The sequence below is a fragment of the Cimex lectularius genome, unplaced genomic scaffold (assembly GCF_000648675.2).
Source record: "Cimex lectularius strain Harlan isolate CLEC.00 unplaced genomic scaffold, Clec_2.1 scaffold20, whole genome shotgun sequence".
NCBI lineage: Eukaryota > Metazoa > Arthropoda > Insecta > Hemiptera > Cimicidae > Cimex > Cimex lectularius.
The window spans coordinates 2,296,281-2,318,457 of record NW_019392641.1 but is presented as its reverse complement, the minus strand read 5'-3'; the positions used below and the strand labels follow the sequence as shown (position 1 = coordinate 2,318,457).

The 22,177-nt window shown below is 34.3% G+C and overlaps 2 protein-coding genes across 2 annotated transcripts; one reads left to right on the top strand and one right to left on the bottom strand.

Moving 5' to 3' along the window:
- Positions 1-771: 771 nt before the first annotated feature.
- Positions 772-3,145, bottom strand: LOC106661504 (legumain-like). The gene is made up of 11 exons (XM_014384960.2): positions 2,937-3,145; positions 2,698-2,795; positions 2,504-2,585; positions 2,356-2,441; positions 2,135-2,273; positions 1,969-2,038; positions 1,786-1,904; positions 1,554-1,727; positions 1,380-1,493; positions 1,145-1,315; positions 772-1,084 (listed from the first exon to the last, which is right to left on the bottom strand). Exons 1-11 carry the CDS (start codon positions 3,081-3,083, stop codon positions 959-961), a joined length of 1,326 nt encoding a protein of 441 aa, XP_014240446.1. The 5' UTR covers positions 3,084-3,145; the 3' UTR covers positions 772-958.
- An 11,554-nt stretch (positions 3,146-14,699) lies between these two features.
- Positions 14,700-21,958, top strand: LOC106661572 (acyl-CoA-binding domain-containing protein 5A). The gene is made up of 7 exons (XM_014385082.1): positions 14,700-15,139; positions 17,126-17,322; positions 17,945-18,086; positions 18,162-18,289; positions 18,627-18,774; positions 21,404-21,504; positions 21,577-21,958. Exons 1-7 carry the CDS (start codon positions 15,079-15,081, stop codon positions 21,697-21,699), a joined length of 900 nt encoding a protein of 299 aa, XP_014240568.1. The 5' UTR covers positions 14,700-15,078; the 3' UTR covers positions 21,700-21,958.
- The last annotated feature ends 219 nt before the right edge of the window (positions 21,959-22,177 follow it).

Below are 22,177 nucleotides of genomic sequence, written 5' to 3'. Positions count from 1 at the left end.
TGTTGTCGTTTTCCCCAATGTTTGACAGGGCATTGATGCAATCTCAAACAACTCAGGACTTTACTACTGATGCAGTAATTGCACTCAGTGCAGCCAGGTCCGAGGTCAGAATAGATGGCTAACCTTTTTATAACAATACCTAGCCTTTTAATCTCCAATAGCCAATTTTCAACTGTTGTTGTTCAGTTGTTCAATAGCCACAGTCTCTGCTTGAAAGACAGTTTTCAGTATTAGAAATATCAACCATTTTTTCACTCAAAAACATTATATTGTTGTATTAGTAACAACTGAATTTGCTTTCTTCTTCAGGTCCATACCTTTATCCAGAGTGTTTGAAAGACAGTGGCATATTACCCAAGGTTTATATAAATTGTCCTTGGTGTTCATACATTAGCTAACTTACATTCATACTTTGCACATACACTCACAACATACACACAAACGTGTGGTGTTTAGTGACCGTTAGGCCAATGATTATTTGGAGATCATGAGATGCGGTCTAGTGTGACGTAGGTTTTACAATGTTAGAAACGTGGGCACTCTCAACATGGCACACAAGAATGACACATCTACACAGAAAACAAACACTTTGATCCCTGAAGATGATCTCAATAAAGATCGAAACGTTGGCATGATAAAGAAAATGTTTTTCTAAAACCTATGTCAACCAGACCGAATCTCACGATCTCCAAATAATCATACACACAAACAACACAAGCTTTACATACTCATTACTTTTAAAACAAATTTATAAAAATTTATAACTTCGAATTTTGTCTTAAACATTTATATAATTGACCTTAGGCTATACATATTCTCATATGAAATAATTTCTTGTTAAGTCACTATTCACTTTTAATATTTTCTTAATTGGAGTGATCTATTTTTTTAAATAAATTGCAGTTCAATTTTTGTGTATCTTTTTTTTTTCATATTTTTTCTTCATATTTTCATATTGTTAATACTTCAGTGTCAACGGCGCTTTACATGACTGATGAATTCCGGTCACAATTGCTTCTGTTGTTATATTCGGAGCAGCACACAAGTTGGTAAATATGTAAAGGTGTTTTCGCACATACAGATTCTGAAACATTAAAAGTTATATTATTCGTTGTTGCTGTTATTAAAAAAGAAAAAAGTTTACTTTTGTAACTGATAGACATTTAGACGAAAATGTTTCGATTACTCGCTTGTAACAGGGCATATTTTTAGTTCCTAGTGTAGATTTTGAATTGATTATTTTTATTCTTTGAACCCAATCTATCACAGTTGCTGCTAACACCCTATTAACTAAGGTCTGAATAGTTTTCCTCATCTGAAAATTATTTTTGATTAGTATGTACAGCTATTTGATTAAAAATTGATGTAATTGATCCTGCCTTTGAATACAGAAGAATCTTATGTTTTAACAAGTTCTTCTTTTTTTCATTTTTTTCGTGGTCGTATTTTTTTGATAGTGCAATTAGAGGCACATCGATGTTATCTGCGACATCCTGTAAAATTAATTTAAAGAGTTAGTTATTTAAAAAAGAAGAAATGGTTTGAACACTTGCATTTGGCGCTATGGATATATTTTCTTCTTGTAAGTTGCGTTCCATATGGAAACCAATGAATTCTCTTAATTTTGTGTTTCCTATGTCGATGTCACCATATTCTTCAACATGGCTTGTGTTTGTTAAGGTTCTCACTTTTTCAAACTGATGATTTATGTCTTCTATGCTGCCTTCCTATCACAAAATTAAGATTTATTATTTTTATAATCACACAATAAATCAGATGGGTTACTCGGCTAGAGTCGTTAAGCCACACTGAGGTGAAAACGTCAGATAAAAACGTCCCTATACTTTCATCCCAAAAACAAGCGAATGAGCTTTCATGCGGATCTGCTGCAGTCATTACAAGTACTGGAATAGGAGAAAAAAGTCATTCCAGTTTTTTAAAGTTTCTTAAATACTTTAATAGAATTACTATTAAGATCATCTTGCAGTATATCATCAAACATCGAGCCTGAATAACAAGCTTCTATGTAAAATAGCATCTATAAAAAAAAAAAATTATAAAATATAAGATCGAGGATGAGAAAAAACATTTAATTTAAATAGAACTTCTTCTCAATCATCTCTCCAGCGATCACCTTCTTGAATTGTTGCTTCGAGGCCATGTCATTCAAGACATATGCAAGATCATCAGCATATAACATTTTATCTTGAAGGGACAGGTACCCAGGACTACCATGGTCGACAAAATTTACAAAAATGGTGTCATTTGGCCCACTGAAAATTGTTACTTTGAATGTAAATTTTTTAAATGAAAATCAATTCCCTGAAGCAAAAATTAGAATAAAAGAATTTATACCTGAGTATTACTTTTTCGCTGCCGATCCCTCTGACCCCAGTTTGATTTCCTTTAAGGACATTGAGAAAAACACTTGGATTTACGTCCTAATTGTATCAAAAGAAAAAATATTAACAACGCGTTTAAGTCTTTAAGCAAAATCACATACACTGCCAGTGTAATCTTTCGGTACGCCCTTGTAGACATTCGGTCCTCCTGGAAAGTTTATAATCTTCCCTGGAGTCGGATTTCTGAAATTTTCAATTTACAGAATATTATTTCTGAATATCGAACAACTGAAAATATTTTTAGGCAGATTAAAGGTTCAGAATTAACTGCTAGAAATTAAGTTTTTATACAAACTTTTTATTAAAGGCAATATCATCGACCATCATTATTACTATCTGCTCGTCGGGTATGCCATTTGAATGCAATATTTGATATGCGTGGCATATGTCAGCCTGAAACACGATGAAAGTTTTTTAAAGGGTATACTGAAAATTTTTATATACTGAATAAAATCTTTAAAGAAAGAAAACAAAAAACAAGGAAATAAATAAGAATAGTAGTTTCTGTAAATACCAGTCCATCTGTCAGAATACCTGATGTCTGTAATTATCGAATCCCGATGAACCGGCCACTAGTAAAGCCCATGCTTTACCACCATTTGGAAACGCGTTATGAATTTTATGGGAAAGAGACAAATGGACAACAAAAAGGAAAAAAAGGAAAAGCACGCTATTCTTCATGTTCAATTTGATTCACTCTACACGAGAAGTGTTTGGTAGTGGACTGCAGAGCCTGTTATTTATCACTATAAAGGCCTTGACCTTTCAACTGTTAAACCATTTGCCACAATAATGATTTATAAGGAAACAAAATTTAAGATTATTATTATCTGGGCAAACGAATTTGTACGTGATAAAACTTTGATATTTTTTTTTAAGAAATGGACACAGTTTAGTTTTTATTCCTTTTCATGAATTTTTTAAATAAATAACATTTACTAACAATTTACCATTATAATAATGAATCAAAGTGTGAATCACAAAAGTACTTGTAGTTTGGTCATTTCTTATCATAGCATTCGTACTGAACAAAATCATCATTGAAAATAATTTATATATTGTAGGATCTATCCTGTAATTGTTGTATTATTATCATTATAACAGGAATGGTTATTATTATTATTATTATTATTATTATTATTATTAATTTTTAAGGGCGTTTTAACGGCTAAGGTCATTTCACGCCCTAACATCCAAACCTTCTATCTTAGGTTAGCTATATCTCTTCTGAGTGCTATAAAGCTCTGACTCCAAACATTCACTCGTAATCTTATTTATCCTATTGCCATCCAAGCTTTAATTTTTCTTTTTAAAATTCTTAATTCGGAAGGCCAAATGCATACAAAATTCCCATTTTAAATTGCATAAAATTTAATAAATTTATAAAATTTATTTCTGTTTCTTTTTTTAATTAGAATTGTGAATTTTGTTCCATAATTTAAAAATNAAACAACAGGAGAGGGAGTCCTATTTAGAGGAGGTAATCGATTTCGAAAACCTTCTCGGCCCACTGGGCCGAGAGGGCCTTTGAAATGATTTTGGGAAATTTTGAAAAATTGAAAAACAGATGGCGTTTAAATAAAAAGAGAAAAACTAAATAAATAAATCTTGCCCAACCCTGAAACCAGGTTTCTAGAGAGATTCAGGCCCCACACTTCCCAACACTTCCCAATAGGGAATGCGAGCTACAAACTAGCACCCAGCAGACTTGTCTAATCGTCCAAAAAACTTATCCAGTTGAACTCACCTCACCAAAAAACACTTCAAAAAACGCTGGGCTGACAAAGGGACGTCCTAGCTTCCACAACACACCACTGTCATACACTTATTAAACCAATATACCTCAAAACTTCGGTTTTTTCTCGGAGCGGAAATTCTTGTTTGTTACACGTTTTATAGTCCTATTATTATTATTATTATTACTTTAATTTTTAAGGGTGTTTTAATGGCTTATCTTAGCTATATCCGTTCTGTGTGCTGTAAAGCTCTGACTCAAAACATTCACCCATACACTAATCTATCCCATTGCCATCCAAAGCCTTAATTTATCCTTTTAAAATACTTAATTTGGAAGACCAAATGTATGAAAAAACCCATTTTAAATTATGAAATTTATTCCTGTTCTTTACTTAGAATTTCGAATTTTTGTTCCATAATTTACACATTTCGTCAGACTAGCAACAGTCTCAGCATGAGTATATCATTGTTATCATTGTTATACTTATTATTATTCCCTTCAATTACTATGAATACACTATGCTACTTAACAGTAATAATAAAACAAAAACACAATAAAACTTTTTTTGAGGTAGCCATCTATTCTTATTAAAAAGGAATTGTTATTAGTTGTAATTTTGATATGGATAAAAAAATTCTGAAATTTTTTGTAAATTTTATTTGTCGATCAGAGTGTTGCACTTTATTTCAAGAATCAATCCTTTTTGTTTCTCAATACTTACTGAATACTTTCATAAATAAAACACGCTCATTTTATGCCCAGTACTTGGTTTACAAATTCTGGTGGTATTTGTAACATTAAAGGAGGACAATTATAGTTGCTGAAAGAGTTTTTATTTTTCAGCAAATTGAAAAGGAGGCTTTTCAGTTTCAAAAATTTAAAAGAAGCAGAACAAGGAGCAGAGTTCAGGACTGTTTTAAAGGCAGATCTCAAAAAGTAGATTTCAACAGTCAAACGAACTAGGTCTCTTTTACAATTGAATTGAACTTTTACACAAGTTAAGAAAAGTGAAAACAGTATATAAAGAAGTTTAACATGTCATTCTGTAAATATTCTGGTTGTTGCCTTAAAATAAAAAGAATTGTGACCTGCAGACACGATTTTTTTTTTTTTGTCAAATGACACCATTATTGTAAATTTTGTAGACCATGGTAGTCCTGGGTACCTGTCCCTTCAAGATAAAATGTTATATGCTAATGATCTTGCATATGTCTTGAATGACATAGCCTCGAAGCAACAATTCAAGAAGGTGATCGCTGGAATCTAGAAATTCTATTTAAATTAAATGTTTTTTTCTCATCCTCAATCTTATATTTTATGTATATATATATATATATTATACATGCTATTTTACATAGAAGCTTGTTTTTCAGGCTCAATGTTTGATGATATACTGCAAGACGATCTTAATAGTAATTCTAGAATGACTTTTTTTTCTTATTTCAGTACTTGTAATGACTGCAGCAGATCCGCACGAAAGTTCATTCGCTTGTTTTTGGGATGAAAACATAGGGACGCTTTTAGCTGTTTTCACTTCAGTGTGGCTTAATGACTCTAGCCGAGTAAACCATCTGATTTATTGTGTGATTATAAAAATAATAAATCTCAATTTTGTGATTAATTTATTGCCTTCTTGGCAAAGTGGTTTCAGAAAGGGAAGATCTACAATTGACCACAAAGTTGTTTTAGAGGTTGACATTCTGAATGCATTTAATAATGGCGATAGAGTCCTAGCTGTTTTCCTAGATCTAGAAAATGCGTCCGATTGAATATGGAGACGATTAATAATAAACTCACGTATTAAAATGGGTATTAATGGTAATGTGCTAAAATTTATTGTAAATTTTCTATCTGATAGACGTTTTAGAGTGAGATGCAGGACGGCTAAATCTAAAGAATTTATCCAAGAAAATGGGATGCCACAGGGTTATGTTCTTAGTGCCATGTTCTGCACCTATGCAGATAGATTGGTAATTTTATTTTGTTAGTTATAAGTCCTACTTAATAATATAACTAACAAAACAAAGTTACCAATTCAGATAATGCTTTATGCTGATGACATTTGTATCTATCTAAAGGGAAAAAATTTAAGTGTAATGGAAGAAAATATTCAGGACGCTCTGAATTCTGCTTCCGATTGGCTAACCAAAAATGGTTTCAAGATTTCATTGTCAAAAACTAAGGCGGTCCTTTTTTGCAAAGAGAAGGCCTCATACTAATATGTCACTTAAAATTCATGGCACACCTGTAGACTTTGCTGATTCTGTCCGATATTTAGGGGTAATCTTCGATCGTACTCTTAATTGGTCTAAACATTTGAAAACACTGAAAGCACAATGCTCAAATTCTATCAATTTTCTCCAAATGATTAGTGGAACGACATGAGGTGTTGATAGAGCTAGCATGCTAAAAAACTACCGATGTCTCATTCACTCTAAACTGGACTATGGGAGTTGTGCAAACAGCTCTGCTAGTGACAGAACATTGTCCATGATTGAACCGATACAAACACAGGTTTGCCATAACGGATTTAGATGGCACTTAGATTTAGTCCATCTATTAGTGTGCATGCAGAAGCCGGAGAATTGCCACTCAAACATCGGAGATTAAGACTTGATTTGAACTTTGCAATGAAAATTCTCTCATGCTTCCCATTTTCCATGTGGAAACTATTCCGTTTGAAAATACCCTGTGTTGTCATCGAAAACATTTTCCATCTAGAGTGGCTGCTCATTTACAATTAATAAATGCTGCGATCCCCCCTCTCTATAAAACTGGAGTTTCACTTAAACCACCCTGGCTGCTTCCAAAGCCTAATGTATGCTTAGACCTTACTAAATTTTCAAAGCAGAATACTCCCCCCTATATGTACAGTCAAGAATTTTATAAAACAATAGATATATTTTCGAATCCAACACTGTTTTACAGATGGTTCAAAAAATGATGTAGGGATGGGTGCTGCTTTTTTCACTTATAATAATAATGCACAGTATATATTTACCCTACCACCTATATGTAGCAGCTACACTGCTGAGCTTATAGCAATAGCAAAGTGCTTAACAGCCCCATCCAGGGAAACGATTGTCATCTGTACTGACTCTTTGTCGGCGCTATTGGCACTTAAAAATAACTTTTCTGTACATCCATTGATACAAGACATCCCATTTTCCATTGAATCTCTGCAAAATCAGGGAAATAGAGTAGTATTCATGTGGATTCCTGAACACTGCGGAATATTTGGCAATGAGAAGGTGGACCATTAGGCAAAGCAGGCCGTCCTTAATGGAGTTAAAATTACAAAAAACCCAAAATCCGATGTGACAGCTTGGCATAAAAGAAAGTTGGCAGTTATGGCAAAGAGAATGGGAAACAACTTCTAATGTCAAACTTAGGGAGATAAAAGACTGTGTAAAACCTTGGGCCTCATCTCATAGGGGTTCCAGGCACGAAGAAGTTGTCCTTGCTAGGCTCAGAATTGTTCATTGTAGGCTTACTCATTCTTATCACATGGCAAAAAAAGATACTCCGCTTTGTGATGTTTGTACAGAAAGAATAACAGTTAAACACATTTTGCAAAAAATATGAAGGAGAAAGACATCGGCTGGAAATTTCAACCAACATCAAAGACTCGCTTGGTGATGACTCCGACCAAATAGACAAACTACTAACTTTCCTTAAAAAACTAAACTAATTTCTGAAATATGAAGATCAAATGATATAATTTAATTAAAAAAATATTCATTTCTTGCAATAATCTGTATTTTACTCAATGTTGGGAGGTGTCTTGGGGTGCGGTTTGGGTGCCCGTTGGGTGATGGTTGTGAAAGGGTATCCAGGGCGCGTGATACTGCCAGGGCCCTGGTTTCCGATGTCGGGGGGTTCCTGGGCTGTGGCCCACTCACAACCCAGCTTGAAAGCTTTTAAGGCGGGAAAAAAAATTCGAGAAAAACCCGAAAATATCGAGAAAAAAATTTGTCCTTTTCGATGCAAATTTCGATTTTAAATGTAAATTTCGATGCGTCGGTGGCCGCAACGGTTTAGGCATTGACACGGCGCTCATCACTGTAAGGTAAAGGTCCCGGGTTCGAATCCAGCGGCCCTGCATTCAAACTCGAGATACATACTTCCAATTTTTTTTTTTTTCAAAAACACCGGCACCCTGAGGGTTGATATAATCCCTGATGTTGCGAACCCTGTAAAAAAAATTAGGCTCGTTGGACACGTAGGTTTGAAAAATACAAAAAAATACAAAAAAATCAAAAAAAGTATAGTCTTTTTCGATGTAAATCGATCTGCTGAGTCGAGTGGGAAAGGAATTAGGCTCGTAGAACATGTAGTTTTCAAAAAAAACGCACTCCAAAAAAAATATCGAAAATTTTTTTATTGTCTTTTTCGATGTAAATCGACCTGCTGAGTCGAGTGGAAAAGGAATTAGGCTCGAAGGACACGAATTTTTCAAGAAAAACGCAACCTCCCCCCCCCCCAAAAAAAAAAAAAAAATCGAAACAATTTTCATTGTCTTTTTCGGTGTAAATCAACCTGCTGAGTCGTGTGGGAAAGGAATTAGGCTCGTAGAAGTACATTTGTACATGGGCTTTCTGGCTTGACACAGGCTTTTTTATTTCACTTTGGCATACAAACGGTATCTGCATATGAGGAGTTCTCTCCAGTATATAATCCTATCCTATCCAAAACTGTATTTCTCTTCCTTTTCGGCTATGTCCCAAGAAGAATTTATTCGTAATTTACATGGTGGATCGGAAGGTGCTAACGGAAGCGGACCCAGTTTAGCGCTTTCGTTAAAAACAGTTTTCTTTTTGCACTGAAAACACGAAAAAACTTTATAACTATTTTTATGGTCGAAATTGGAGATAAATAGTGGCGTATTATTTCAGTTTTCATCAAAATACGATCACCTGTCAGACGATTTAAAAAAATAAATAAATAATATGTTTTGAAATATTATTATATAAGTGTATAATTGAAAATAAACTGTCTGGGTTTTCACAGAATAACAATAACAATTATAATATGTTAACAGGGGCAAGAGTGACATTTACTTCAGTTTGGTAACTTTCATTCTTATAATGAAACGAAGAGATTCTTCGACTGCGACTTCATCAACTGCGGAAACAGGTTCGGCGAGAAGACGTGGTTGTTGCCAGACCCCCAGCTGCTATTGTCTATGTTTATGTGTCCTCCTTTGGACAATATCTGTCACAGTCGGAAGTACAGTACTATTCCATTTTGGATTGATTGATTTCGAAACTTTGGTCGACACTGTATGAATGAATTTGAATTTGTTGCATCTACAAACTCCATTGGTTGATACTGATACTTTTTCACGACAAAGTGTCGGTTTTTAAATATATTCGATGTTATAAAGAGTGGCGCAGTATATTGTAGTTTTAGTTCGAATTTTGTATATATATTTTAGTAATAATTTTGTTAATAATTACTATACATTCAAAGAACGTCAATAAATTATTGTTTACAAACCTTGTCAGTTGGGAAAAAAAAACAAGATACGAAACAGATCTGAATAAAACTCAAATGTTCAGTCAAAATTGGCCTACGGCTCGTCATTATAAATTTTGGGTAAAACTAAATATTTTCCAAAGTTTGTTGTATTTTTTAACACAGCTGTTGCCAACACACATCCGGCTGTCCCCAGGTACTCAGAACTAAAGGTCTTTCTTTTTTGTTACGGATGTGTGCAATGGAAAGGTTCACACCGCCACTATTTTGAGCTCAGAGCAACAAGAAACCCACTCCATATGGCATCCTGGGCAGGACCGCTCCACTTACCTACTAGTTAAACAATTAAATAATTTATTAGCTACAGTGAAGCTATATATAGAGTCTGATTGGTGGGTTGTTCACGTGGCATAGGATTTTAGTGGGTTTGGTCAGCAAGCACCGACCACAGGGGAACACATCAGGTTTTTCTCGAGTAAGAGGACGAACAAAAGAAGATAGTCTCTTATCATCTAACGTAGGCTATTACACTCACATACCGGGCTATGGTAGATGCAGTTTTGTAAAGGTGATATCGCAAACTGTTTTGGTTCAGACGAAGTCTGCTGATGGAAGTAAAAATTTTTCCTTGGCCCGTTCATATTGATTAACCACGGCGCTATTTTTGATTGGATGCTATATAAAATGGCAGAAACTTAGTTACGCGAAAATAAATCAAACTGGCTTTATTATTTCTTCTTAGTGAACGAGCGATGCATGCGGTATTGAATATATGCATAAATTTATAGATTCATGGGGTTGTGTTCCCTTTAAGCAGTTCTATCACCAGTTCAGTACTTATAATAAATCGGTGATTAGGAACAAAGTAGGTCCCAAAACAATTTACTCAGAGGAGAAGTTTCCGCGAACTACCTGGGCCAATCAAAACAAACAAAATCAAAATATAGTCAAAGCTGAGGCTCGCATGTATCTATGTTATAATAGAAGCGGTGAGGTCCCATAACTTGTATGGAGAAAATGTTACAAAATATGTACTGCAAGGAAAAGTTTAATACCAGCAGAGAAAAATTTCTAGATGGATTAAAACTTAATTAGAAGAAAAATGCCAGGCTGGGATAAAATCTCTACTGCGATGCCCAACGTGGACAAATATCCTATTTCAGTTAAAACGCACCAGACCAAACTAGGCGCTAAAATGAAATGGGAAAGATGAAAAAATCACGTTCAAGAAAAGATCTAATTGTAAGAGTGTTTGTTTATCCTAGTTATTTTTGTTTTGTTGCTTGTCTGACTTTATTTGGCCAACCAATCGCCCTAAACGAGGATGGGTCTCGCATCGATCATGTTATGCAGATCAGAATTGCTGGTCGACAGCTCCAGTTTTTACTTGCTATCGACATGACATCAATTACATGCGGATTTCTTTATACTCTCCGAAAGCCAGTGTTTTGTCTTGTGCAATTCCTATATATGCTGTGAAACATAACTTTATGTGCAGTATTACAAATTCTATTTGGTTGGCTAAATTTGAGCACCTGAGTTCCAGTACGATCTTGAAAGAAAGGTTGTAAATTTGGCAGCACGTGATCAGTAAGCAGGATTTTGTGTTATAGAATCACTCGTTCTACACACCTTTCGTTCAACTTTGATAGTCTGATAGTGAAATGAATGATAAAGTGTAAAATGATCATTTTGCTTTTTAACATTTATTTTGTCGTTCCCGGTCATGCTAGTATGACTAGCCTTGTAGATGGAGTTTCTTAGACCAGGACGACCTCTTCTGCATACCGCCTCAGGAATAGATCTAACAGTAGAGAGTCAACCTGACTTAATTCAATGCTCCAAATCAATTGAAAAGTACAGCAGGAGAAAGTAAAAATAAGGACAAACCAACTGCTAATCAAAAAGGGATATATCAGAATAAGCAATTTCTTTTTTAAAATTTATTTCGAACTAAAAATTACAAATGTATTAAAGGAACAAGAGTAAAACAACTATTAAACAAACAACAGCTGAGATCACAACTAATATAGTGACGAACAAAGAGGGGTTCCATTTAGGTTTGTCGGTTGACGATTCCGTCGTATTCGCCGATCTGTCTTCAAAACCTACTGGCCCCTCAACTGCCGATGGCTGCGAAGGAGGTGCAGTCTCTCCCGGAGACCCAGGATTGTTACCTGATCTCCGTGGTGGAATGAACCGGGGAGCAGAGCCGCACCCGTAAGGATTGGTGCTGAAGAGGTAGCGGAAATGCCTTTCGTAATTCTCGTTAGATCCTGGAGGAAGATGGTATATCGCTGGCGGGTACATCCACTACTCGATATTCATGCACCAGTCACGACATCTGTTTTCTCATCAGTTTGGCCAATTTAAAGAATCTTTGAGCGAACATTAGCGTTACATTTCTGTTTTCGAATCATATTTATTATTTGTTAACAGTTGGGAGATTGAATGTATGCGTGATTTTGTGCGAGCATGTGTAAATTCCCTTGTAATAACACCTATTATTATATATACCTATGCAGATAACAGGGTTATCCTCAACATCCATCCAAATAACATTCAAGAGTCCCATGGTGCAAAACATAAAAATTAATTTAAAAAAACAGCCAGGTGACTTTTACCTTCCAAAAATGCCTCTGGACAGTCGCCAAGGTTTCAGTGCTTAGTATATTGGTTCCAAATAACAATGATACAGTACTACAGTCATACTAGGGCTTTATATAAGAAAAGTAAGAAATATAATTAAATTTCGCATTTGATCGGTTTATAAATCCGATGGTTATCTTTTACAGAAGCACACCTATTAATGCTAAATCCAAATAATTTATAGTCATAAATAAAACTTAAATCATAGTGAGAGAATGTAACAAGTTTACCTTTCTTGAGAAACATTTGATTTTTAGCACCAACGTTCGAGGTTGGTTAGAGAATTTTGTAAAGACCGGTAAACGACGAACTTAATTATAAGCTAATAAAGTACTGGCCGGAAAAAAACGCATACGACTTGTTCAAGAAGCATGGGCAAAAACATGCATCTTCGGGTAAAATCATGGCAGCCATTTATGTACTTAACCCGATTACTAAAGTTTGAAATTGCCAAAAACAGCAACATTGCATGTACTTTGATAAAAAATGATGAAAGAGAAATGCTTATAATTTCGGTTTACTCCACAAAATTCAAATATAGAGGAGGACCTCGATTAAATAACAAGCATAATAAATAAATATAAGCACATCCCTTACCTTATAGGCGGTGACTTTAAAGCCTACAGTCCTGCTTGCAATACTGACACGAGAGATAATGCTGTTATTGAATTCGTAATCTTAAGTGATTTGTGAAGAGTCGCCACATACCTTCCAGCGACCAAGAGGTTCCTCAGTAAATACTGCAAAAACAACATACGACGTTACATTTTCGATCATCCCTTTCCTAACCGAGAGACATTGGTGTTCTTCAAGGCTCTATCCTGGAACCCATTCTGTTCCTAGTATATTTCAACAAAATACCTCGCCCAAAGAACTTAAAAATGGCTATCTTGCGGATAGATACATTATCGAACAGATAGAAAGCTTCTGCAACCGTTGAAAAATTAAAATTAATTACAATAAAACCAAGGTAATAGTTTTCAGCAAGCCGTAGATCGTTGTTTCTCAAGAACATCCAAATTGAAGGTGTAACTGTGTGATTTGAAAGATTGATTGATTGATAGCGTTTTATTTTTCCACGTAGCATTAGGTTTCTCGGTCCTCTACATACAACGTGGATTAATTTATAAATAAATGTTATATTATAAAATACATTAAATAATTTGAGAGAGGGAGAGAGAGTGACTGACTGAGAGAGGCGAGAGAAATTATGTGAGAGAGAAAGAGAGAATAAGTGAGCGAGAGAGAGGGCGAAAGAAAGAGCTTGAGACAGAGAAACTAAGTGAGCGAGTAAGAGAGAGAGAGAGAGAGAGAGAGAGAGAGGAGAGATAGAGAAAAACTAGAAAGAGTAAGTGTGTAAGAGAGTGCGAGAGAGTCAGAGAGAGAGGAAAAGTTGAGAAAGAGAGAGAAATAGAGAAAGTAAGTGAGTGAGAGCGTGCGCGAGAAAGTAAGTGAGAGAAAGAAAGAGAGAGTGCGAGAGAGAGGTGGAGAGAGAAATAGAAAGAGTAAATGAGTGCGAGAGAGAAAGATATAAATCGAGAGAAAGTAAGGGAGTGAGAGTATACGAGAGAAATAAGTGAGTGATGCGAGAGAAAGTAAGTGAGAGAGAGAGAGAGAGAGAGAAAAAAAAAGAGAGAAATAGAGTGAGAGCGTGCGAGAGAAAGTAAGAGAGAGAAAGAAGGAGAGAGTGAGTGAGAGAGTGCGAGAGACAGGAGGACAGAGAAAGAGAGAAATAGAAAGGGTAAATGAGTGCGAAAGAGAGAAAAATATAAATCGAGAGAAAGTAAGGGAGTGAGAGTATACGAGAGAAAGTAAGTGAGAGAGAGAGAGAGAGAGAGAGAGAGAGAGAGAGAGAAAAGAGAGAAATAGAGTTAGTAAGTGCGACAGAAGGTAAGTGAGACTGTGTGAGAGAGAGAAGAGTGAGGGAGAAAGTGTTCGATGGGTCATACGAAAGACTAGCTTAGACTATACGAATTTTCGACAATTCGTTTTGTTCAGTGAATCCCTCACCTCTCTCACTACTAATTTTTTTTTTGTTTATTGCCATTGTTTATAATTGAGTGGAAAAGAGGAAGAAAATGTTAAATATATATTTTTTATTGGTTTTCTTAAAATATATGCATGTATTCTCTATTTAACGTTTTTGATATACAATAATAATAAAGTGTTGTGTTGAAATTGTTTTTTCAATTCAAATTTTTTTGAATTTTTTCATTAATCCGAATCTTCTTTGCATCAATAAGTGCGAATTACTGAGCTCTTTATTTTTAATTAGATTGAAATGAAGATATTAAAACTATTTCCTGCTCCCCCGATTGTTCCAGTAAGAATACTTATTTTACTGATCTAATATATCTATCAATCATTTTTTTATCGTTTTGATATCACAATAAAAGTTTCGCGGGAAAAAGTACTAGATAGTATCGAAATGAGAATGCCGATACGAGTGAAGTATCGATACTTGATCCGCAGGCTAAGGCGCGATGTGTCTGCGCTTCTGGTTCCGATCGGGGATCAGGCTCAGGCTCAGGGAGTAGTGACAGCCGACCGCCGACCAGTCCCGGCCACGGTGTCAGTGTGCCTCCGTCCGCCGTGCCCTTCTCTGACGCCCGGGCCTTGCTCGCGCTTCACGTCCGAAGGCCAACGCAAAACGCCCGCGCCTCGTCCCCTCTACATTGACGTTTCGCCCGTGCCGTCACCGGGCGACCTCTTCGCCGATCTCCGACCCTCGGCCCGTTCGCGTACAGTCTGCCCAGAAAATCGCCTCTCCACGGCCAGTCTTTTAAACGTAATTTCACTGGAGGGTGCGAAATGACAACCGAGGAGAGATTCAACGCGGCCGTCAGCGTGATACGGAACCTTCCGAAAAATGGTAACTTTTGTAAAAAAAATTATATCACTACCAAAATTATATGATCACACTCGAATGACAACGACGTAAAGAAACTACATAAATGACTTTAAAAACATTATTAATCTTAAATGACGATAGATTCACAGTTATCAATAAAAGCAAAACAAAAAAGTAATGGTACTTTATCAGTAATGAGACAGATAAATTTTCCAATACCCATCTCGAGAAAGATCTGGAATGACTCGGAAGTATTCTGTTATCCCCCTCTCGTAAGAAAAAATTAACAAGACCGACAATTAAACTTTCTCCACAGTTAGAAAGTTGCCCTTTGCTTTTATTTCTAAATTCAAACATGCATCCACTTTTGTGATTCGACAGTTGTAGGCTATCATCCTTGTCAGATAAAAACGTCAATGTATAACAGTTAAATAGTTATTTTTAGGGGTCTAATCAAAATATTTTTGTTATGCAACCTTATGAACAAAAAACAAAAACATGAATAAATGTAATGACTGTTTTGTAGAAACAGCTGTCATTGTTCTTTGGCTAGAAATGGTACCAGTTACAATAATCAGCCTACAAAACCAGGTCAACTTGGCATGATAAGCTGTCATTATCCTCAAGAAATTTCTGAAATGATTAAATTTTGTAACAAAAAAAAATCACAACCCATATTGTATCAAATAGAATAGAACAACATTAAATAACACAAATGAAAACACAATTTGCAGCGTTATTGGCAACCATCATGCTAGAATTGCCAATCTCAGCCAAAAAATAAACTTTTGAATTATTATAAAAACATTATTGCCCATTCTTAAGATTAATTGTTTAAGTTTTCATTACTATCATATCTGCAAGCTGAAGTATGCTAATTATTCTGTTAATTATACAGTTCAACTGCCATGTCATGGTACAAATCTAGATTTTTTTTTATTGCCTACACTTCTCACTGTTGAAGCTGTCATTGTTCATTGACTGGAAATGACCCCTGCTAAAATAACTATACAAAATCAGTACAACTTGACAAATACCCCCAAGAAATTACCAAAGCTATTCAATCTTGTAGAAAAACAGCAAATCCCTTGACACATCCACAATTATCAAATAGATTTTTTTAAAGTATTTGTTTGTAATCTATACATGTTAGGGTGAAATGTGATCACTCATGATAGATGCCATGAAAAACCAGCGTCGATTATGAAGTGGTGGGTTCTCGGAATGTTAATGTAGAGAGTGCTTAAGCAGGAGGGTTAGGATGGATCGAATCGTTGGTGGGAAATTTTTTGAATCATGAACAGATCAGTTTGTTTACAAAAGGAATTTTGAGCCTGTGGATAATAAGGTTAGTGGTAAATGAGTATCAAGGAGACAATTTGTCTGAGGACTTTCGATTAGGAGAAATGTATACAATTGGATGTTGGATAGTTTGGCAGAATGCCAGAGTTCCACCATCTGTCCAAAGTGGTCGCAGTAAAATTTTGTATATGGTTAGTTTAATGATTACATTAAAATATAATTTCAGGCTAGAATTGCCAATCTATAACCAAAATATAAGCTGTTGAATATATAAGCATTATTAAATTCTTCAATAAGGAAGCTAAAGTATGCTAATTATACTGTTAATTATGTATAGCACAACTGCCAAGTAATGGTACATATCTTCAGTTTCTTTTTTTATTACATAAACAGCTTTTTTTTTGGGGGGGGGGGTCAGTCAGCCGTGGTACTTTGTGGGTCATGTATTTGTATATATGCATATGTATTTGATTGTTGAAAACATGAAGTTATAGACGATAGGCTATGGGGTGAGTCATTGAATTATTATTTTGGTACAGACAATAGTGTAAAAACCATAAATTATTAATTCAACAAGAGTTCATTGGCACTTTTTAATCAGTGGTTGAATAATTAAAAGATTGAAAAAAGGGTATCTGTGTTTGGTATATAATATTGATTAAGCAAAGATTGATTTTTTTAAAATTAGTTAATTTATTTTTCTAGGTTCTTTTATGCCATCAAATGACTTGATGCTTACATTTTACGCCTATTTCAAACAGGCGACAGAAGGCTGGGAAAATAGAGGATTGTGCCCTCCATTTTGGGATGTTGTCAGAAGGGCCAAATGGGATGCTTGGAACAAGCTTGGCAAAATGCCTAAAGAAGAAGCTATGAACAAATATGTTGAGCAGCTTAACAAGGTAACAGAAGCGATCTTTTAAAAATATTTAAATTTTTGACCGAAAAGTAAAGGGATATTAGCTTGAAATAAGTATGGCCACTCTAAATTAAATTTTCCTATTTTATTTAAGATCAATTTTGTTTGATGTTTACGTAATAATGCATATTACTAATAGTAAAATAATTTCTGCCATACAGTAGGAATTAACATCCAACTACCCATTAGGCGTTAGATGTCCTGGACGATGGGTCAAGCCATTTTACAATACATTTTTCATACCGTGAATAAAACGATCATGGCTTTACCAAGATTTAAACCCAGAACTGCTAGCATGGCAAAAATGAGTCGGTTGACCTAACCACTCACTCCCCACATATTACTAAAAGAAAGTAAACAAAACAATTTTTGTGATTCGAGATTGTTAACTACTTGTTATAGTTGAAGGAAGTTTATTAAATGATTTATAATGAATGAATCTAATTTTGCTATACAAGCTAATTTAGAGATATTAAGTAAAAGAACAGATTTATTATTTTATTTTTTAATTGTACTCTAAATCCATAATAAAACAAAATATTTTTAAAGGCAACTTCATCGTGGAATGAACTATTTTCAACCATAATTGTACTTCTCTATTGTAGATTGTCGAGACTATGGCATTGACAGACAATGTGGCCAATTTCCTTACAAGCGTAAGCACATACTCCGGCAATGTTGAGGATATTGAAATGTCCATCGGCCCTACTTTGAGGAAAGTCAGGTCACAACCAGGTTCACCGTTTGGTAATTTTTTATATTACATAAATATTATTATGAGAATAGAAATGTAAAAGAAATTTTGAACTGTAACATTTTCAGTTTCACACGATACATCTCCAAATCGGGAAGTAGCATCTAATCCATCGAGTCAGTCTTCACCACAACACTTGTCACAACCTGTAGATGTAGACGACGATGACGAAGACTTCCTCGATTCTGTGGAGGAGGTATATTTTCTTCTGTCCTGGCTGTTCTGGTTATTGTTTTACATCTTACATCAGTAAAACTAAAATAATCGACTAATCAAATATTATAAATTTATTTAATTGTGTAGCTTGTTTAAAAAATTAACCAAACTATTCAACTCAGTAAAAATTGCCAGACAACAAAATGTTTTAAACAAAGATCGCATCTCACAATCTCCAAATAATCATTAATTAATGGTCACTTAATTCTACACGTTTTAAACAAACTTTGTCTTGTACATTTCCTGTGGTATAAAGCCATTATTAATACTTGTAAATTATTTATACTAAAAATAATAATAATTTATTTTTGTTTTAGAATGCAGATGTATTCGATTCATCTAAATACCATAAGAAAAAAGAAGCATCTCAGAACCATCATGAGTTGATGAATGGAACTGTCAAACCTCACAAAACTAAATTACAAAATGGGAACAACTCCCAGACCGCACCATTATCACAAAAAGGTAGTTTTATCGTTATGCAAGTATGCTACCAATTTTTGAATTGTTTAGAAAGAATTGGAATATTAGAAGAAAAACAATGTTTAGTCTTTTGATGTTGTCATGAAATATGTTTATCTTATTCAAATTTTTAGTTTAATTACTGTTTGCTGCTTTCATAACAGATTTTTTATATTTAAAAGTCCACACAATATAACTTACAAATTAATATACATGACTGACAAGTATGCAGAAATTAACTTCCTATAAAAGTATCTAATATTTTATCATTTAATTTAAATAATTTTCCACATAGTTCGCTATGTGGAATGTTACACAATGCTTACCAAACAGTGCTCCCACTATTCAAACTTGTTTTTATTTTTTTTAACTAAATTTTTTTTGCTATTGAGGAATTTAAATGTTATTTTAAAGTCCATTAATCAATAAACAGCAAGCTACTAAGTAAAATATTTTAATTTCTTTAATAAAATCTGTAATTCTCTCCTGATTAAAATGTTATCGAGCAAGAAGATAAAATATTTTTAATAGAGATTCTGCAGTTGTTTTTGTTTTTCCTATCGTATAAATTATTGATAATGAGGAAATGATCGGAAAAAATGTAATGCGGTCACAAAATTAGAACATTTACCAGTGAGTGAGGAGGAGAGAGAGTGAGAGATGGAAGAAATTACATTTTTAGAAGAGAGTTTAGTTGGATTAAATCTTATGTTAAAAATATTTCTGTAACTTCACAAATTGTAATCCATTTTTAGCACTATTTTTATTCATTTATTTTTTAATTCAATTGGTCATAAATTGCTGTTTAATATTATGTAAAAAAATACCATCCTTCCAGAAAATCTTTTACTATTTTAACCAAACAAAAACAAAGCTAACTTTCAAATTAGGAGTTAATCAAATAACCTCACTAGTATCTTCTAAGCTGAGGTTTATGCAATTGAGAGGTGTACTTAATTCGACTTGAATAGGGCTACCAAAACAAGAACATGTCATTATCATGCCAGATATCCATGTAGCCGTCAAAGCACTAGGCTCAAACATCATTAGTTCAAAATGTTACTTTAAAGTCCATTAATCCATAAACAGCAAGTTACTAAGTAAATAAAATATTTTAACTCTTTAATAAAGTCGGTAATACTCCTGATTAAAATGTTACCGAGCAAGAAGATAAAAAATAGCATTAATATAGATTCTGCAGTTGTTTTTGTTTTTTTCCTATCGGATAAATTATTGAAACTGAGGAAATGATCAGAAGATGATCAAAGTTGGTGTTGTACTGCAAAATCACATTAAACATATTAGGTATGCAGAAAAAAGTCAGCCTCTGCTGGGTCCTAGAACATGTGGGAGTAGGCCACAAGTAAGCTGACACCCTTACAAGAAAAGGGACTGCTGTAGCGCAGACAAGGCCCGAACCCTTCTGTGGCATAGGAACCCACTCAATGAGACAGAAGGGCATAAAGAAAATGAGGGAACAATGGAATTCACACATTGTCATGCAAACAATCCAAGAACCTCCTAACAAATTTCAGAAGGAAAGTAGTAATAGAATGTGTCAAAGGAAGCAATAAAAACCAGCGAATCCTAACAGGATTCTTAACAGGACACTGCAAACTAAATGGACATTTAAAGAAGATAGGTATAATCCAAGACGGTATGTGCAGATTTTGCAAAGCAGAGGAAACACCAACACACCTATTAACAAAATGTGGTTCTACACTTGCCCGCAGGAGGAATTTCTTGCACATACAATGTGACCGTAGAAGAAATTCAACCACTGAAACTGGGCCTACTAATCAAATTCCTTGATGAACAAGGACTCACCGGTGTGATATAGGCCCAGAATGGGGGGATACAACAGCTCTTAAATGCGCAGTATATTACATACCTCGACTAATACATCTACATCTAACTTTCAAATTAAGTTCACTAATTTCATGGTCCGCTTGACCAATTAATATATTACAATTAATTAAGGTTTTTAGTTGAGATAAAAAAGTCAATGGCACGAGCGGGATTCGAACCCATGACCTTCGTGGCCTTGCCATGGGCCAAAAATGGCAAACAGGAGGGAAAATTCAAAAGGTGCGGTTGAGATAGGAAGTTGATGTCCGAGCGGATCGAGGTCATGATAGCTCAAGTGGTAGAGCAGCGGCGTATCAAGCCGAAGATCGTGGGTTCGAATCCTGCTCGTGACACTGACTTTTTTATCTCAACTAAAAACTTTAATTAATTTCAAATTAAGCTTATTCTGTAGGAAAAATATTCCTCTTTCCAACGATGTATAATATGAAATAGTTTTTTAAAGTTTAAACCAAAAAAATATATTAACCCTCTCCCCATCTTGTTCTCTTTCTACACTATTAAAATGTTACACTTCAGTCAAAACATTTTTAACATTATAGAGAGAAACAAAATCATACGTTGAATAATTATCATTTGAAGCATAAAAATTGTACTTAAAAAATCAGAGATAAGGCAAACTTGAAAGAAATTATTTAAAGTATACTTCAGCATATATTTGTTTAGACTTTTGTGATTGTTTTTTTATATTTATTTTAAAGTGTATGTTTTTCTTTGAATAACTCCATTAAGAAATAAGAAGAGGGTTAATTAAAGTTTGATTTAGATTCAGTCAATGAAATTCTGCAAAGAGCGATTGAATCATTACGGCGTGACCTATCGCTTGCCAATGCAAAAGTAAAAGAGCTGGAAGATCGGCAGGTCATCGTAAGTTCAATTATCACACATTGAAACGAATTTTAACATTTTTATTTCATTGGAATTTATATTTTATTTTAGATGGCAAAACGCAGTTCATGTCTCAGCTTGTGGAACATGCGTAGAGAGACAGCTGTCTTTATAGTGTTATGGCCATTTTTTGTCTTTTTCATACTCAACCGATTGACCAGGAAAAAGCAATAGCACGACAAGACCATGTAAAGGAGAAGAAAATGAAAAGCTATCTCAAAAATAAGCAATTCAATTTTTAATCAGAGGAATACATTTTATTGAACTGATGTAAATAATCATCATTTATTCGATGAATATTAAAATATATAATTTTACCAAATATACTGTTTGTGGGCCTTAAGTACGAATTAGAAAGTATAAAAATATGTAATTAAAAATCAAGATTATCTTTGAGATGTTTTGTGATAATAAAATTGTTATTTTGTTTGGATATTTTTTTTACATTATAGAATTTTATTTTAAACTTTAAATAAGGCGGTTAATGAAAAAATGAATTGAACAACAATCAAATCAAATTTAACTGAACAAAGGTTAATTATCGTTGCACCATACAAATCATTTAAATGGTTTATATCATTGGGTCTGCCAATTTGACAAGTACATTAGCTTACAATTAAATTATTTGATAAACATTGACTGCATTTCATAG

Bases quoted from the DNA above. Each gene is read 5' to 3' on its own strand.
- LOC106661504 (XM_014384960.2), bottom strand. From the start codon at position 3,083: ATGAAGAATAGCGTGCTTTTCCTTTTTTTCCTTTTTGTTGTCCATTTG. The intron at 2,796-2,936 runs GTATTCTGACAG...ATCGTGTTTCAG, and splicing joins TCGATAATTACAGACATCAG to GCTGACATATGCCACGCATA. The intron at 1,085-1,144 runs GTAAACTTTTTT...TTAATGTTTCAG, and splicing joins AATGTCTATCAGTTACAAAA to AATCTGTATGTGCGAAAACA.
- LOC106661572 (XM_014385082.1), top strand. From the start codon at position 15,079: ATGACAACCGAGGAGAGATTCAACGCGGCCGTCAGCGTGATACGGAAC. The intron at 18,087-18,161 runs GTAATTTTTTAT...TAACATTTTCAG, and splicing joins ACAACCAGGTTCACCGTTTG to TTTCACACGATACATCTCCA. The intron at 21,505-21,576 runs GTAAGTTCAATT...ATTTTATTTTAG, and splicing joins TGGAAGATCGGCAGGTCATC to ATGGCAAAACGCAGTTCATG.